Here is a 17,909-nt window from a genome sequence, read left to right as displayed (position 1 = left end):
TGATGTGCTGTTTTTATTGAAGTAGAGGAAGATAATCCAGCCTTACACAGATAAGCAGTGGGAAAAGGGAGGAATATTTTAATAGCCTTTTCAAATAATTATGGATATTCTTCTTTGATATTACGATGAAACTTGACAAGCATAGAGCCTGTCTTGATTTTGTTAAACAGGTAACATGTGCAGCTTTTGTTTTCAAACTGAGTTGGCTGTAGTACCTTAAAAAGGGAATTCATCCAACTGGATTTAGTTTTGGCTGACTTCAACCATGCCAAGGCACACACATTTTCAAGTTTCACCATTTTAAGTTTAAAAGATTCAATCTTGACTGATAATAATAAGTTTTTCTGGGTGGTGGGAGCTAAAATTTGAGTGGATAGCCCTTTTTATTTTTATTTTAGTGAAATTTATTGTTTTGGGCTATATTGTTTATCTTTTATCTCTTTGGTAAGGGTGTCTCTTAGATGGATTAAAAAATATATATATATATATCTCTAGCATGATAGGCTGGGCACAGTGGCTCACGCCTGTAATCCCAGCACTTTGGGAAGCCAAGGTGGGTGTATTGCTTGAGGTCAGGAGTTCGAGACCAGCCTGACTAACATGGTGAAACCCCATCTCTATTGAAAATACAAAAATATTAGCCAGGTGTGGTGGCGCATGCCTGTAATCCCAGCTACTCTAATGGCTGAGGCAGGAGAATTGTTTGAATACAGGAAGGGGAGGTTTCAGGGAACCGAGATAGCACTACTGTACTCCAGCCTGGGCGACAGAGGGAGACTGTGTCTCAAAAAAAAAAAAAAAAAAAAAAAAAAAAAATCTAGCATGATATTTTAAGGTGTTAAAGCTCTACATTCATAAATTTGTAGGAATAGATAAGGGGCAATCAGATGTGTGCACAAGTCTTTCCTTAGTGTTTTTCTTCTGAATGTTATTTGCTGTAAAAATGAAATTAAAACAGCACCAGGGCTGCCCATGGTGGCTTATGCCTGTAATCCCAACACTTTGGGAGGCCAAGGCAGGAGGATTGCTTGAGCTCAGGAGTTTGAGACCAGTCTGCCCAACATAATGAGACTCTGTCTCCACAAGAAAATAAAAAAAATTAGCTGGGTGTGGTGGTGTGCACCTGTGGTCCCAGCTACTTGCGAGGCTAAGGCAGGAGAATGGCTACCAGAAGGTCAAGGCTGCGGTAAGCTGTGTTCACACCACTGCACCCTAGCTTGGGCAACAGAGTGAGACCTTCTCTCAAAAACAAAAACAAAAACTACCAGCATAAAAGTAGGAGAGTAATATCTTTTACCATTCATTGCTCACTGGGATTGATTGTTGATTGATTGATTTGACTAATCCTGCAGTTAGCTGTGTTCCCCCAACATTGCTAGAGAGTTGAATCCTTTGGCAAGAGTACACCAATGGCTCTGGGCCCCGGCCTTGTCGAGTTTCTAAAGAGGCTTTTATAACAGTCCTAGAGGAAATACTAATTCAGGGGGGAGGGAAAAAACCACCATCCCAGCAGAAACTTCCCTGACTCTTCCTTGTTTTCAGGCTTTATTCTCATGCAGCTATACTTTTATATAATTATATATCCATTGTGTATAGTAATGGCAGCATTATTTTTATGGCATCATTAAGTGGATAGAGGAAATGATTGGGAAATGAAGATTTACTTTTTCCCCCAACTTTGTGTCATTATATTCAGTGTTCAAAATTCAGGGTAATGGCTTTCTCTGAGACGGGAGGTAATGGAGTGGAACTGAAGCTGGATGATGGGTGGATGGGATTTGCGCTGCTTGTGTGTGTTTGAAATTTTCCATAGTAATTCAATTTTGTCTAATACTAAGCATTTCAGGGAGAGCTAACATCTACAGGATTATCATTTTTTATTGTTTTAAAAAAATCTCTTTGTGCCAGGCGCAGTGGCTCACGGCTGTAATCCCAGCACTTTGGGAGGCCAAGGTGGGTGGATCACTTGAGGTCAGGAGTTCAAGACTAGCCTGGCCAACATGGTGAAACCCTGTCTCTACTAAAAATACAAAAAAATTAGCCGGGCCTGGTGGCACATGCCTGTAATCCCAGCTACTTGGGAGGCTGAGGCAAGAGAATCACTTGAACCCGAGAGGTGGAGGTTGCAGTGAGCCAAGATCACGCCACTGCACTCCAGCTTGGGTGACAGAGTGAGACTTTGTCTTAAAAACAAAAACAAAAACAAAAACTCTGTTAACAGTGTCTTTTAGATGGATTAAAAACTAGCATGGTAATTTCTTCTTTAATAGGTGACCTTAATCCATTTCCATTTATTGTGATTTCTGATTCACTGGCTTTTTCGGTTATTATTCCTTTTGTTTTTTACTTCCCTTCCGTTTCCTGTCTTTCTGTAATACCTGCCAACCCTTCCCCACTACCCCTTGATGTGCAGGCTACAGATGACAATTACACAACACTTCAAGGCACATATTCACTAAATTTTTCTCATAATATTTGCTACTGGTTCAATTATCACCGCTTTGTGGATATATGTCCTTTTTTTCCCTGATAGTCTTTAAGGTTTTGTCTTTGTTCTATAGTTTCACTCCTGTGTGTTTCAGTGTGGATTTGTTATTGTTTTTGTTAAACATTAAACTGAATTAGTAAAATTTTTATAAAACATGTGAGGTATAAAAAGTAAGGATCAGCACACACCATGTGTCTGTTGCCCTGTGTAAGATAACGGTACCCACAGGGACACTCATAAAAACCTGTGTGCCCCTCCTCACCCCTCCTCCATCTCCTTTCCCCTCTTCCCTTCGAGATCATCATTATCCTAACTTTTGTATTTTTCTTTATTTTTTCATAGTTTTATTACGTATTTATTTTTCTAAATAATATATGGTATAGCTTTACATGTTAAAAAATTTTCTCTAAATGGAACTATATTGTTTATTCTTCTGCAACTTGCTATTTCATCATTTCATATATATTATATACATATATACATATGTTTGTGTATATATATACGTATATACATGTATATATATACATGTATACACATATATATATATATTTTTTGAGACAGAGTCTGAAAAAAAGCTTTGTCACCCAAGTGGGAATGCAGTGGTGTGATCTCTGCTCACTGTAACCTCTGCCTCCCGGACTCAAGCGATTCTCCTGCCTCAGCCTCCCGAGTAGCTGGGACTACGGGCATGTGCCACCATGCCCAGCTAATTTCTGTATTTTTAGTAGAAACAGGTTTTCATCATGTTGGCCAGGCTGGTCTTGAACTCCTGACCTCAAGTGATCCACTTGCCTCCGCCTCCCAAAGCGCTGGGATTACAGGCTGAGCGACTGTGCCTGGCCCATCATTTTCTATTTTAAGACTCCATATTGTTTCATGTTTCTGAAGTTATTTTTATTGTTATTTATTTGTTTTTTTGAAATGGAGTCTTGCTCTGTCGCCCAGGCTAGAGTGCAGTGGCATGATCTCGGCTCACCACAGCTTCTGCCTCCTGGGTTCAAGTAACTCTCCTGCCTCTGCCTCCTGAGTAGCTGGGATTACAGGCGTGCGCCACCATTCCTGGCTAATTTTTCTATTTTTAGTAGAGATGGGGTTTCACCACATTAACCAGTCCGGTCTTGAACGCTTGACCTCAAGTGATCTGCACATCTCGGCCTCCCAAAGTGCTGGGATTACAGGCATGAGCCACCGCACCCGGCCTGACCTAGTGTTTTAAATGAGGAGAGGCATGATTTGCCAAAATGTCTTGACTTCTCCACGAAGTGGCCATCCACTCCTCCAAGTACTTCCTAATCCTCTCATTTGGTGATGGAACTCTTAAGAGAGCGTGCACGTGTGTGTGTTTGTGTCTGTGTGTGTCTGTGTGTATGTGTATTAGGGTCTGCAATCATGTTATGTGCTGATTCCTTTGATTTTTTTTAGTCATCTGTTGTGGGTAATGTATTTCAGGAATGTCATAGCACTTGCTGTTGGCTTACCTTCTTTTTCCTTCCTGCATAGACTGTTCTAGAAAAACTGGAAGGAGAGTTACAGGAAGCCAACCAGAACCAGCAGGCCTTGAAACAAAGCTTCCTAGAACTGACGGAACTGAAATACCTCCTGAAGAAAACCCAAGACTTCTTTGAGGTGGTCATGTGGGGATGATTTACTAAATCAGAACCTCAAATTTCCATTTTGGAAACTGGCTGGCCTGGGATCTGAGTAAATCACTCTGTTTCTGTTCCATGGCTAAGCCATTGGTGAGGGCGGAGGAGTATTTTGGGTGGAATAATTGTAGTGCTGGTTGAATTGAAGGGAAAAATATTATGGTGCTCAGTAAAATGTATGTGCTGAAAATGGCTCAGGCAGAAAGAGAAGTCAGAACCAAGCACAGCAGTTGGTTTGAGAAGTTTTAGGGTTTTGGTAGGAAAAGACCAGGAAAGCTTTTGGATCTGGCCGGGAGCACTCTGTTTTCTGACTTCTGTTAACTTTTTGTGGAAAATTAAAGCTTCACTAAAACCAGAGAAAATCTTGAGGTGTGGGTGCCTTTTCAGTTTCCCTAAATATATTTAAATGAAAATCATAGTGCTTTGACTTTCAGACGGAAACCAATTTAGCTGATGATTTCTTTACTGAGGACACTTCTGGCCTCCTGGAGTTGAAAGCGGTGCCTGCATATATGACCGGAAAGTTGGGGTTAGTATATAACTCTTGTGTGTAGATGGGTCCCTGGTCCTAGTGAGTGATTTCTGAGTGAGTGAATGAACGGGTAAACAAACAGCCACTGGAATGGGGACTGTTTCCCATGGATGCGAAGCCTCTGCCAAGGAATAGACCCATGTGTAACTTACTAGGTTGGTGGAGTCGGAAGTGGTGTCAGCTTCTTGTTAGTGGCGATGCTGACCTCCTTGAGCCTGAAGACTGCAATGTTTATATTGCTCCCCCATGGGAAGCTGTGGGGATCATTGTTCAGATGGATTATCACAACTCTTCCCTGGCGTTGGAACAAGGCTATGGGGACATATGTTTTTCCTTTCTCTTTAAAGTACTATTTTGGGGGCCGGGCATGGTGGCTTACACCTGTAATTCCAGCACTTTGGGAGGCTGAGGTGGGTGGATCACTTGAGGTCAGGAGTTTGGAACCAGCCTGGCCAACATAGTGAAACCCCAATCTCTACTAAAAATACAAAATTAGCCAGGCGTGGTCTCACGTGCCTGTAATACCAGTTACTCAGGAAGTTGAGGCAGGAGAATCGCTTGAACCCTGGAGGTAGAGGTTGCAGTGAGCCGAGATCGTGCCACTGCACTCTAGCCTGGGCGACAGAGCAAGACTCCAGCTCAAAAAAATAAAATAAAATATTACTTTGATAATAAATGCACTTGGAGTTTGAATTTTTTTTTTTTTTTTTGAGACAGAGTCTTACTCTGTCGCCCAGGCTGGAGTGCAGTGGCGCAATCTCGGCTCACTGCAAACTCCGCCTCCCAGGTTCACACCATTCTCCTGCCTCAGCCGAGTAGCTGGGACTACAGGCGCCTGCCACCATACCCAGCTAATTTTTTTGTGTTTTTAGTAGAGAAGGGGTTTCACCGTATTAGGCAGGATGGTCTCGATCTCCTGACCTCGTGATCCGCCCACCTTGGCCTCCCAAAGTGCTGGGATTACAGGCGTGAGCCACCGCGCCTGGCCTGAATTTTTGTTTTTTTTTTTTTGACACGGGGTCTCGCTCTGTTGCCCAGGCTGTGCAGACGTGCAATCATAGCTCACTGCAGCCTTGACCTCTCAGGCGCAAGTGATCTTCCTACCTCTGCCTCGCAAGTAGCTGGACCACAGGCACGCGCCACAATGCCAGGCTAATTTTTAAAAAATTTTTTAGTATAGACGAGACCTCACTGTGTTGCCCGGGATACATTTTTAAATGTAATTAGAAATGGGGGCCAGATGTGGTGGCTTATGCCTGTAATCCCAGCACTTTGGAAGCTGAGGCAGGAGGATCACTTGAGGCCAGGAGTTTGAGATCAGCCTGGGCAACATAGCAAGACTCTGTGTCTACAAAAAAAAATTTTTTAATAAAAAAAAGAAATGGGATAGTTATGCAATCAAGTTATTTCCAAGAAGCAGTGATATGATGTGTTATAGCCATGAAAATAATGTGGTGATTCAAAATGGTAGGATTTTGTTCAGTGCCTAGGTGAAATTGATGCATTTTAAAGCATTTCTGAAAGTTGTGAGTTTGGGATTTATGATTTTTTATTTGATAGATATTTGAGGGCCTGATATTTGAGGCACTAGGCATTGAATTTGAAATGAAAATAAAAATATTTATTGGAAATATTCGATCAGAAGGTAATACAGGATCAATGTACATTTAAAGTAATAAGCCCCTGAAAGTCACTGGCTAACATGAGAAGTTTGGGTCAGCAGTTATCTACATGCTTGGATAATGGAAAAAACAGATATATATAGACATCAATGTATTTTTCCCTCTTAGTATTAAAATATTTTTGGAAAAATGCATAGAGACCACTGTTGAATATTTGCTATCATTAGCTACAATGCATGATGAATGGTCTATCATATTCTTTTTTTTTATTTTTTGAGAAGAGTTTCACTCTTCTCTGCCCAGGCTGGAGTGCAGTGGCACAATCTTGGCTCACTGCAACCTCCGCCTTCCAGGTTCAAGTGATTTTCCTACCTCAGCATCCTGAGTAGCTGGGATTATAGGTGCACGCCACCATGTGTGGCTACTTTTGTATTTTTAGTAGAGTTGGGGTTTCACCATGTTGGCCAGGCTGGTCTCGAACTCCTGACCTCAGGTGATCCACCCGCCTCGGCCTCCCAAAGTACTAGGATTACAGGTGTGAGCCACAGCACCCGGCCGTTCTATCATATTCTTAATTGCAATTAGTGACGATATAGTATTGGAATGATTAAGGATATTTCAAGATATCAAAGAAAACAGAAGGTCAAAGGGACTTGGGGCAAGTCGGGGCTGGATGTGGGGTGGCCTTGGGACTCCTGTCGGCAGAGCTGTGTCGGGGTCCCTCCTGCTCGCAGAGTGAATGGCCCTTCCTTTCATGGTGCGTCTTCACGTCCTACAGGGCCTTCTCTCTGCACCCCAGTCCCTGTGCCTAAGGAATGTCTTCCCTTCTGGCTGCCTAGGTTCATAGCCGGTGTGATCAACAGGGAGAGGATGGCTTCCTTTGAGCGGTTACTGTGGCGAATTTGCCGAGGAAACGTGTACTTGAAATTCAGTGAGATGGACGCCTCTCTGGAGGATCCTGTCACGGTGGGAACCTCGGGCTGCAAAAACTTTCTCTGAGACTTCCCATAGCCCTCAGCAGAAGCCCTTCATTCTCCCAAAACATGGGGGGTCTTTAGTTTGATGAAACTAATATCTATTTCCTTTCTTTCTCCTTTTTTCCTTCCCTTTTACTTTGTTCATTTTAAAAAATATATATTTGAAAGGTGAGTTCAAGGACTGATTCTTGTCAACACCTCATAATTGGTTCATTCTTCCCAGAGACATAGCTATACTTTTCTCTAGAACTTAGTTATACTAGTACTATCCTAGGCGGCAGCTATGTCTTAAAGAACTGAGAACTGATTGAGGTCAGCTTCTCAAGCTTCAGTGTTCACGCAAGCAGAGAGGTCACCCGGGGATCTTGTTAAAATGCAAATTCCAGGCCAGGCATGGTGGCTCATGCCTGTAATCCCAGCGCTTTGGGAGCCCAAGGTGGGAGGATCATTTGAGGTCAGGGGGTTGAGACCAGCCTGGGCAACATAGCAAGACAACATCTCCACAAAAAAAAGTTAACCAGGTGTGGTGGCACACACCGGTAGTCCCATCTACTTAGGAGGCTGAGGTGGGAGGACAACTTGAGCCCAGGAGGTCAAGGCTGCAGTGAGCTATGATCACACCACTGCACTCCAGCCTGGGGAACAGAGTGAGACCCTATCTCAAAAAAAAAATAGGCCGGGCATGGTGACTCATGCCTGTAATCCCAGCACTTTGGGAGGCCGAGGTGGACGGATCACCCGAGGTCAGGAGTTTGAGACCATCCTGGCCAACATGGTGAAACTCTGTCTCTACTAAAAATAAAAAAATTAGCCAGGAGTGGTGGCGCACACCTGTAGTCCCAGCTACTTGCAAGGCTGAGGCAGGAGAATCACCGGTACCTAAGAGGCGGAGGTTGCAGTGAGCCAAGATTGTGCCACTGCACTCCAGCCTGGGTGACAGAGCAAGACTCCCTCAAAAAAAAAAAAAAAAAAAAAAAAAAAAATTCTGAGTCAATGGGTCTGAGTGGGGCCTGAGATTCTGCAGTTCTTACAACTCCCAGAGAATGCTGATGATATATTTGCCAATAGATCCCACACTTCAAACAACAAGGCTTCGAGGGCACTCGGCCCTTGGTGCCATACAGTTGTTGCTGTGAATTCTGTCGGATGTTGCTGTCTCATCTTCCAGTTTGTATTTAATCCACTTACTCTTTAATTCCCAGAAGCTAAGCTTATTTCTGAGCGTCTATAATCTTTTTCAGATTAGAGGCTAAAAAAATTAATTTTAATGAAAAAACAACAAAATTCATTTTGATGAAAAACAACTTTAAAATAAATGAAATTTAAAATAAGAAAGATTATGAAAAAAATGAGAAACCCCATCACTCTAATGTCTTCATTTGTATTTTGCCTTTTGTACTATTTTTCTCTATAGCCGTAGACAGGTACAATTTTATATGATTGTAGTATACATGGAAATAATTTTTTTCTTTTCTTTGTTTTACCTAACACGAGATCCCTCCCCATATTACTGTGCATCCTTTGTAATGATTATTTTTTAATTTGACATTAAATCATCACTTTTTATAAACCTGTTTTGAAATGTGACAGTCATGGTGGAGAGGAAGTAAAAGCATCTGGAAAAAGATGAGCGTGGACGCCGAAGGTCACCAAAGGGAAGTCATGAGATTAGAGCAGATTCCTGATCTGGTGGATCAGGAGAAAAGAAAATTTAAGAGACTCAGAAAATGACCAGGGTAGACTCCACGGGTAGAGAAACCTTTTGGAAATAATGTAATACAGCAGCTCTGAAAATCCTAAAACACTGCCACTTGCTCCCGTAAGGAAATGCCAAAGACAGGATTCATTTTGATAGTATTTTTAAGGAATGTCTAATGTGTCCACTGAATTGATGTGACGTTAACTATTTTGGACACTTTATTTCTAATTTTTCTCCAGAATGTAGACACCATGATGAACATCTTTATGCATGTGGATTTTTATTAGCTTCTGAATTACTTTCATAATAAACAAGTTCAAGGAAAATAGGATTGCTGGCTTAAAGGGTGTGGGCATTTTAATGACACCCAATGGGTCCCGACAAATAGCCTTGCGGTGACTTTTCTGATTTCAGTGCCTTGAGTAGTATGTGATGAGTCTATTGGATTTGTCATAACTTTTCCAACAATAGGTTTTGTTTTTTGTTTTTTGGGGTTTTTTTTGAGACAGGGTCTCACTCTGTCACCCAGGCTGGAGTGCAGTGGCATGATCATGGCTCACTGCAGCCTCAACTTCCTGGGCTCAAACAATCCTCCCACCTCAGCCTTCCTGGTAGCTGGGACCACAGGTGAGCACCACCACACTCAGCTAATTCTTGTATTTTTTGTAGAGATGGGGTTTTACCATGTTGCCCAGGCTGGTCTTGAACCCCTTGGCTCAAGCAATCCACCCACCTTAGCCTCCCAAAGTGCTGGGATTACAGGTGTGAGCTACTGCACCCGGTCTGGGTTTTGTAATTTTACCTTTACCCGCTCAAACTAAATAAGATTGGAAGAATGCATTGTTTCAGCTCATATTTCTTTGCTTACAGTAAGAGTTAAACATTTGCATGTCTGCTTGTGGAACACATCTTCCTTTCTTGTGAATTGTCCAACTTGGACTTGACAAGTGCGATTTAAGCAGCAGTCTTATGGCACACAAGCAACTGTGTGAGTCAAAAAATCTGAGCAACTGTATGTATGAGTCAAAAATTGGGCATGGCTTTACCTTTGTTAAATATGAAACACCTACTCATCCCCAAAATGTCAGTGTTGTGTGTTAATTAACTCTGGTGAGCCAGTTTATCAGCCAGCTGTCTTTGTTTTAAGCCTTGCGATATTCTCTTCTGAATGTTTTCTTGTTTATTATCATATCTCTTAAATGTGGGGCTTAGAGCTGAATATAAGGTCTGGCTGTGGTCCAACCAGCATCGGGAACAGGGAGCCTGTCACCTTAAGGCTGCATCAGCCTCTGTGAGGTCCTGGATGGCCTTGCTCTCAACTGTGAGCTATGAACTTAGATGAACTAGGAAAGTTACAGTTTCCCAGTTTTAAATTTAGGAATTATGTAAGCCTAAAAACAGGACTTTACATTTCTGTCTATTATGTTTTAACCAGAAAGAACCCCCCCCTTTTTTTTTAACTTATTCTGATTTTCCAGAAAGAAGAAATTCAGAAGAACATATTCATTATATTTTACCAAGGAGAGCAGCTCAGGCAGAAAATCAAGAAGATCTGTGATGGGTAAGAGGGAGTGAATGGCTCTTTCTTTAGTGATTTGGGCCAGGATTAGGTAAAGAGATGTGCAATGCCAAATGCACACGACTGTGGCTTCTAGAGGTTGGTAACGCTTTAGAATAACTTTCTCACATAAAAGTCAGCCCCAGTTGATTTTTAATAGTTGTGAGAATATGAATAGGGAGAACTTGAATAGGCAAAATGTGAGGGTAACTAAAAGTGGACACGTTCCCCCTTTCAGTCTATTCCATCTGAGACTTTTCATCAGCTGCTCAAGAGTAATCCAACTGCATGGCTAACTTGTTTTGGATTTTACAGAATCGTGTTACATGTAGCTCCATAGAAGCAGAAATGACTCAGTGCAGAGGATATTAATACATTAATAGATTCTTAGGAGGGGGCAAGCCCAGCCTGCAGTCTTATTTACCTAACAACACACAGGTTTTATGGTTTGAATGAAGCTCGTTCATATAACAGAACTGCAGCCTCAATTCACAGCATAAGTGACGTACTGGGAACCCTTATGACTGGGACTCCTTTTCCAGTGGCCAAAGACGCAGTTATTCTAGGATAGGTTGGCCATCTAACTAAAGTCAGCAAACGATGTCTTAGCAGAAAAGGGGGTGCAGAATGCTTTGCAGCAAGAACTCACCTGTGTCCCTTGGAATATATTAAACACAGGTTTCGAGCCACTGTCTACCCTTGCCCAGAGCCTGTGGTGGAGCGCAAAGAGATGTTGGAGAGCGTCAATGTGAGGCTGGAAGATTTAATCACTGTGAGTGAGGGGTTTGGGTGCATGGTCTGATGGCGGCTGCAGGAGGGCTGCCTCTGCTGTTTTCATGCAAGCCCTGCCCCCCAGGGCCCTCGCTGGGAGGCTGGCTGGAATGCTGGCTATGCCTTTCTGGTTGTGGCTGTGGAAGATTTCACAATTGGGAAACTGTTCAATAAGCTAGAGGGAACGAAGCTGTGTCTTAAGAATGCTTTGCCCAGGCTCAGATTTGACGACAGCCCTAGTCAGCCTTCAGGTGGCCACCCCGATCTGATAAAAGGCACCCTTTATTGCCAGCCTCGGCCTAGACGGAATCTATGATACAACCACCCAGCCAATTAAGTTGAACAACCAGTTTGACTGATTATTTTCCCACTGAATTGCCCGGTTGTTTAAGCTGATGGGTTAATTCTGTAAAAACAGTGAGTCTAGTTTCACCATGTGAACATTCATCCATCCCAAACTCATTTTCTTTGTAAAGTCTGTCACCATCCAGCGTGGCACTCAACACATTTATGATCAGAACGCTTTCTTCAATCACAGCAGCTTTGAAAGTAATCACTGAAAACAGCTGGGCCTCCCTCAGCTGGCACTCTCATCAGTGCTAGAGTTCAATAGAACTTTCGGTTATGACGGAAGGTTCGTGTGGCCTGCGCTGTCCAACGCTGCAGTCACGAGCCGCATGTGGCTATTGAGCCCTTGAAACATGGCTAGTGCCACTAAGTCATTTAGTTTTTATTTTTATTTAATTTTAATTCAATTTAAATTTTAGGGCTGGGTGCGGTGGCTCATGCCTATAATCCCAGCACTTTGGGAAGCTGAGGTGGGTGGATCACTTGAGGTCAGGAGTTCAAGACTAGTCTGACCAAACTGGTGAAACCCTATCTCTACTAAAAATACAAAAATTAGTCAGGCGTGGTGGCAGTCACCTGTAGTCTAGTCCCAGGTACCTGGGAGGCTGAGGCAGGAGAATCGTTTGAACCTGAGAGGCAAAGGTTTCAGTGAGCTGAGATCGTGCCACTGTACTGCAGCCTGGGCAACAAAGTGAGACTCCATCTCAAAATAAAATAAAAGGAAATAAAATAAATAAAATTTAGTAGCTGCATATACCTATGGTAGAAGTCAACTCAGTTTTAGATTCTGGGCAAGTATGTTAAGAAATTAGATATGTGCGTCTTTCAAAACTCTTAGGCTAGCAGACAACTTTACTTTTCCAGAAAACCTGTGTTTAATTTTTTTTTTCTTTTTTGAGATGGAGTTTTGCTCTTGTTGCCCAGGTTGGAGTGCAGTGGTGTGATCTCGGCTCACCGCAACCTCCGCCTCCCAGGTTCAAGTGATTCTCCTGCCTCAGCCTTCCGAGTAGCTGGGATTACAGGCATGCGCCACCATACCTGGCTAATTTTGTATTTTTAGTGGAGACGGGGTTTATCCATGTTGGTCAGGCTGGTCTCGAACTCCCGACCTCAGGTGATCCACCCACCTCATCCTCCCAAAGTGCTGGGACTACAGGCGTGAGCCACTGTGCCCGGCCTGTGTTTAATTTTTTAATCCTCTCCATTCCTTCTTTGTCACTTGTCAGGAACACTGTTTCCCCGAAGCCACTGAAGTCCTTTCCCCCCAATACTCCATACTTGATTTTATGAAAACGTCATGAGGAGAATGGAAAAGAAATTCTGCTAGATGTGTGCTTACATTTAGTATGACAGGTTGCTGCTGTGTCGAGGCCTTCAGGTGATCCCAGCTGAGCAGCTTCTGCAGGGGCAGCTTTCTCCTTTGGTTCAGTCCCTGCCAAAGATGAATCTTAGACACTGTCTGATGCTGAGGCATTTAATTTGGGCTGTGCTCTTTGAGGTTTCTGAAAGTCACCTCTGTGCTGAGGTGCTCTTGTCTCCTGGAAATCTCCAGGCCAGGTGTGGAAATCTCCAGGCCAGGTGGCATTATATTGCTAAGTGACAGGTAGTATTGGGCTTGTGAGACGCTTCGGTGGGCCTCATGGCTCTCATTAATCTTAGAGCCACCATGTCTCTCTTACAGTGTGTCTCTTACAGAGGCCATGTGTACTGAAAAAGATTACCCAGTTTGTTGTATCATCAAAACATAAAAATGATTTCAATTAAATAAATTCTGTGTGGGCCCAATTGTCCATTCATTCCTTCATTCATTCACTTGTCATTTATTGGAGGTATTATGTATATAAAGCGTTGTGGTAGATGTAGTAATCTCTTAGGGTTGCTCTAACAAATTACTGCAAACTGGGTGGCTTAAGACAATAGAGATTTATTCTCTCGTGGTTCTGGAGGCCAGAGGTCTGAAATCAAGGCGTCAGCAGGGCCGTGCTCCCTCGGAAGACCTGAAGGGAGCCCCCGCTTGCCTCTCCCCACCTCTGGTGCTGCAGGCCATCCTCCGCATTCCTCAGCTGCAGGTGCCTCCTTTGATCGCTGCCTCCGTTGTCACGTGGTGTTCTTCCCTGTGTGCCTCCATGTCCACATTTCTTATCAGGACAGTGATCATATGGGATTAGGGCCCATTCGAATCCAGTATGACCTCTTCTTAACCTGATCCCATCTGCAAAGACCCTCTTTCCAAAAAGGCCATATTCACAGGTGTCAGAGTTTAGGACTCTTTTATGTGGACAATTCAACCCATAACAATAGGACAATGAGGAATTTAAAAGAAAAGGAAGATACAATCTCTACCTAAGGGTTTTAGCCTCTAGCGGGGGGAGATAAACTGCTCAGGAGAGTTCAAGGCCAGGTGACAGCCACAGGTCAAAGGAGCCTGCTCAGAGCAGAGGAAGCTGCTGTGGCCTGTGGCCCTCCATTTTTGGCACATTGTCAAGTAGCTCTGTGAAAGTTCTCTGTTTTCCTGTGTGTTGTTTTTTGTATAGGTCATAACACAAACAGAGTCTCACCGCCAGCGCCTGCTGCAGGAAGCCGCTACCAACTGGCACTCCTGGCTCATCAAGGTGCAGAAGATGAAGGCTGTCTACCACATCCTGAACATGTGCAACATCGACGTCACCCAACAGTGTGTCATCGCCGAGATCTGGTTCCCGGTGGCAGATGCCACACGTATCAAGAGGGCACTGGAGCAAGGCATGGTGCGTGGCAGGTGGAGCCAGGAGGGGTCCGATGAGTCAGCTCCTCTGCTGGGCTCTCAGAGGGTGTCGGCCTCATGGGCGACATGAACTCAAGTGACTTGGTGGTAGGATTGCTTCCTTCATCTTTGTGTCTTCAGTTCTCAACCCCACTCGAGGACATAAAAGAAATTCCTTCGTCTTTTCAGTGTTTGACAGTTGTTCACCATTTTTTGACCTTTTGTGAGTATGTATTGAGCTTTTTTTTAAAAAAAAAAAAAATAGAATCTCGCTCTGTAGCCCAGGCTGTTGTGCAGTGGCACAATCTCAGCTCACTGCAACCTCTGCCTCCTGGGTTCAAGTGATTCTCCTGCCTCAGCCTTCCGAGTAGCTGGGATTACAGGTGCGCCCTACCATGTCCAGCAAATTTTTGTATTTTTAGTAGAGACAGGGTTTCACCATGTTGGCTGGGCTGGTCTTAAACTCCTGACCTCAGGTGATTTGCCTGCCTCGACCTCCCAAAGTGCTGAGATTACAGGTGTGAGACATCACGCCCCGCCATACTGAGCATTAATGTGCCAGTCTCTCCCCTAGACTACCATTTTGGGGGGATTTTGTCTTTTTTTTTTTTCTTATTAAAGATGGGGATCTCGCTATGACACCCGGGCTGGAGTGCAGGGCTGTTCACAGGCATGAGCATACTGCCCTACAGCCTCAAACTCCTGGGCTCAGGTGATCCTCCCGTCTCAGCCTCCCAAGTGGCTAGGACTACAGGCACGTGCCACCATGCCCAGCTCCACTCTGCTAGACTGTAGATACCACCTGTTACCTCATGGAGGTTATAGTCTAGCTAGAAAGACGAATAACCAAGCACCTATAATAAGAGCCAAAATATGTAGATCGCTTGCGGTGTGCCCGTGATGCGCTAAGCACTCTGTCCTTGCTGAGTTCTCACCGCTCCCTCCATTCATTCCTTAGACATTCCCTGTGTACTAGGAACGGATCTAGGGCTTACACACTGGCAGGCCAAGACCCTGCTTTGGTAGACATTCTAGAAAGGGACACGGAGGCATGTCCGTGACTAATGAGATTTCAGGCAGTGATGAGTGGTGGGCAGGAAACCAAGCAGGGGACGGCGAGGGGCGGGATGGAGAGTGGGGGCTTGTTCTGATCACCGTTATTCACCCCATTGAAGGAGGGACCCCCTCCTGCCCTGAATAGTACAAGATGGCCAAACATATTACCCCGACACTGGACAGACGGGCTTGACAGCTGTTTTTAGTCACTTGTCCTCAGAGCCCAGGGGAGAAGGACACCGCACGCCATGCGGGCCACACAGGGCTTGCCCTCGGGAACCGCGTTTGGGAGCAGAGTGAACCAGCAGGGCCGGTGGGAGGCAGGCTCTGCAGTGAACGAGGGTGAGGTGACCTTTGGTTCTTGCAGAAGGATGTGATTAGCTTGTCTGAATAATTTCACGGGGTGAGAGGAGTGAAACCGTTGGGTTGAGGAGTGGGTGGCATGCAGCTGGTTCGGCCGATGGGGAACTAGCTGGGTGGGAAGCCTGCCCTGCTAGCTGGGTGGCATATCTGGTGACGGCAGATATCGTGGTATCTGAAGAAACCCTCTCTGAGCAGGCGGCATTGATAGCGTGGGAAGATTGGGGGCGGGAAGAAGGGTTTTCAGGCGGAGGGATCTGAAGGTAAAGGCCTTGCAGTAGGAATGGGTTAGGAGGTGGGAGCTTTCTTTATCCCTTTCGTACAGATACAGAAATGGAGGAACAGAAAGTAGAAGTAACCTGACCACAGTCCTATAGCCAGGAGGCAGGATTTGAATACAGAAACTGTTCCTCATAACACTCGATGTCCCCACATCATGGTCCAAAAACCACCTAAATGGGGCACTTAAAAAGCATTTCAACCAGGCTGAGCAGGGCAGGGCTGCGTCCTGGAGAAAGCGATGCACGCGCGGAACGGTGGGAGGCTGGCCGGGGAGCAGGTGAAGGGAGGTGGGGCCTCCTGAAGGCAGCGGAGGATTGAAGCTGGGACCGTGAGCACTCGTCCAGCTGGTATCAGATGCCGCTGGGTGTGCAGGTGGCAAGTGCTGTTGGGTGTGCGGTGGCTGTACGGTTCCTGGACAGGGATCACTTGGAATTGTTAAGACTCGACTAGGTAGAATGGACGCAGTGGCTCACGCCTGTAAACCATCACTTTGGGAGGCTGAGGTGGGAGGATCATTTGAGCCTAGGAGTTCAAGACCAGCCTGTGCAACATAGCATTGTATGGCTGTAGACCCAGCTACTCAGGAGGCTGAGGCGGGAGGATCACTTGAGCCCAGAAGTTTGAGGCTGTAGTGAGCTATGATCATGTTACTGCACTCCAGCCTGGGACTTCCTGTCTCAGGAAGAAAAAAAAAGAAAAAGAAAAAAGACTTGAGTAAGTGGAGAAGAGAGGTGACTAGTGTAGACAGGGCCAGTTTCCATGGGGAAGTGTGGGGAGGGGTGAAGGTGTGAATGGAGGATTAAGGCATATTGTTAAGTAGTCTTGATCACAAGACTAAAGAGTTTTGATTTCATTCTTTAGGCGATAGGCAGCCTTTGAAGATTTTAAAGCAGGAGAGTAACATGAGTAAAGTAGTGCTTTTTGTTTGTTTTATTAAAAGAGTGCTTGAGCGATCTGGGTGTTAGATAAACGGAGAGGGGAGAGGCTGGCAGAGATGCTGAGGCTTGGAGCTAGGGTGATAGCTGTGGGAATTGGAGGAAGGATTCCGAAGGAAGAATTAGCAAGGTTTGGTGGGTGATCGACTGACTGAAACCAGAGAAGGGACAAATCCATGATTCCAAGATTCTAGGAATCTGGGAGAATGGAGGCTCTGATGAAGGGGCAGGGAGTTTGTAGAGGGGACCTGGCTTTGCAGCAAGTTGATGAATTCAGGATTAGGCTCCTGGATTTTGTGGGGTTGGTGACACATTGGAGTTTGAAAGTCTAAGCAGGCAATTAGGAAAAAATTGAGGAAGGGTCAGGGCCATTTGGAAGAGGGGGATGAATTGAGAAAGCGGAGAGGAGGGAAGCATAGAGGGCCAGGAGTCATAACATTCGCATTTACAGCAGTAGGAGACGGGAGATTGTCAGAGACTCCAGAGGGACTCATTTCTCTTGACAGCCCTCCTGTGAGATGAATTGGATAAGTATTGGGAAGGTATTAACTCTGTGCACGTGAGGTCGTGAGTCTCAGAGAGATCAAGAGTTTGCCCCAAGTTCACTCAGTGAGGGACGGCAGGAGCTGGGACTGTGACCTTTGTGCTGACACCCAGTCCAAGACTCTTCTCCTTACATCTTGTCGCTTTTTTTTTTTTTCCAGGAACTAAGTGGCTCCTCCATGGCCCCCATCATGACCACAGTGCAATCTAAAACAGCCCCTCCCACATTTAACAGGACCAATAAATTCACAGCTGGCTTCCAGAATATTGTCGATGCCTATGGCGTCGGCAGCTACCGGGAGATAAACCCAGGTAAAGATCCGATGAACTGCACAACTGGGCAGCTTGA

General features: G+C 44.8%; 1 protein-coding gene across 5 annotated transcripts in view; it reads left to right on the top strand.

The window, feature by feature from the left end:
• The window catches only part of ATP6V0A4 (ATPase H+ transporting V0 subunit a4), a 91,754-nt gene that overhangs the window by 29,598 nt on the left and 44,247 nt on the right, over positions 1–17,909 (top strand). For all 5 annotated transcript variants that reach the window (XM_054494693.1, XM_054494695.2, XM_063667872.1 and 2 more), the window contains 7 exons: positions 3,989–4,114; positions 4,569–4,663; positions 7,128–7,254; positions 10,443–10,525; positions 11,201–11,294; positions 14,176–14,388; positions 17,722–17,872. In XM_054494693.1, coding sequence (XP_054350668.1) covers positions 3,989–4,114; positions 4,569–4,663; positions 7,128–7,254; positions 10,443–10,525; positions 11,201–11,294; positions 14,176–14,388; positions 17,722–17,872 — 889 coding nt within the window. The remainder of the gene's footprint in view (positions 1–3,988; positions 4,115–4,568; positions 4,664–7,127; positions 7,255–10,442; positions 10,526–11,200; positions 11,295–14,175; positions 14,389–17,721; positions 17,873–17,909) is intronic.

This window comes from Pongo pygmaeus, chromosome 6 (assembly GCF_028885625.2).
Source record: "Pongo pygmaeus isolate AG05252 chromosome 6, NHGRI_mPonPyg2-v2.0_pri, whole genome shotgun sequence".
Classification (NCBI taxonomy): domain Eukaryota; kingdom Metazoa; phylum Chordata; class Mammalia; order Primates; family Hominidae; genus Pongo; species Pongo pygmaeus.
Note: the sequence above shows the minus strand (reverse complement) of the source record. Positions and strands in the feature narration are given on the sequence as shown.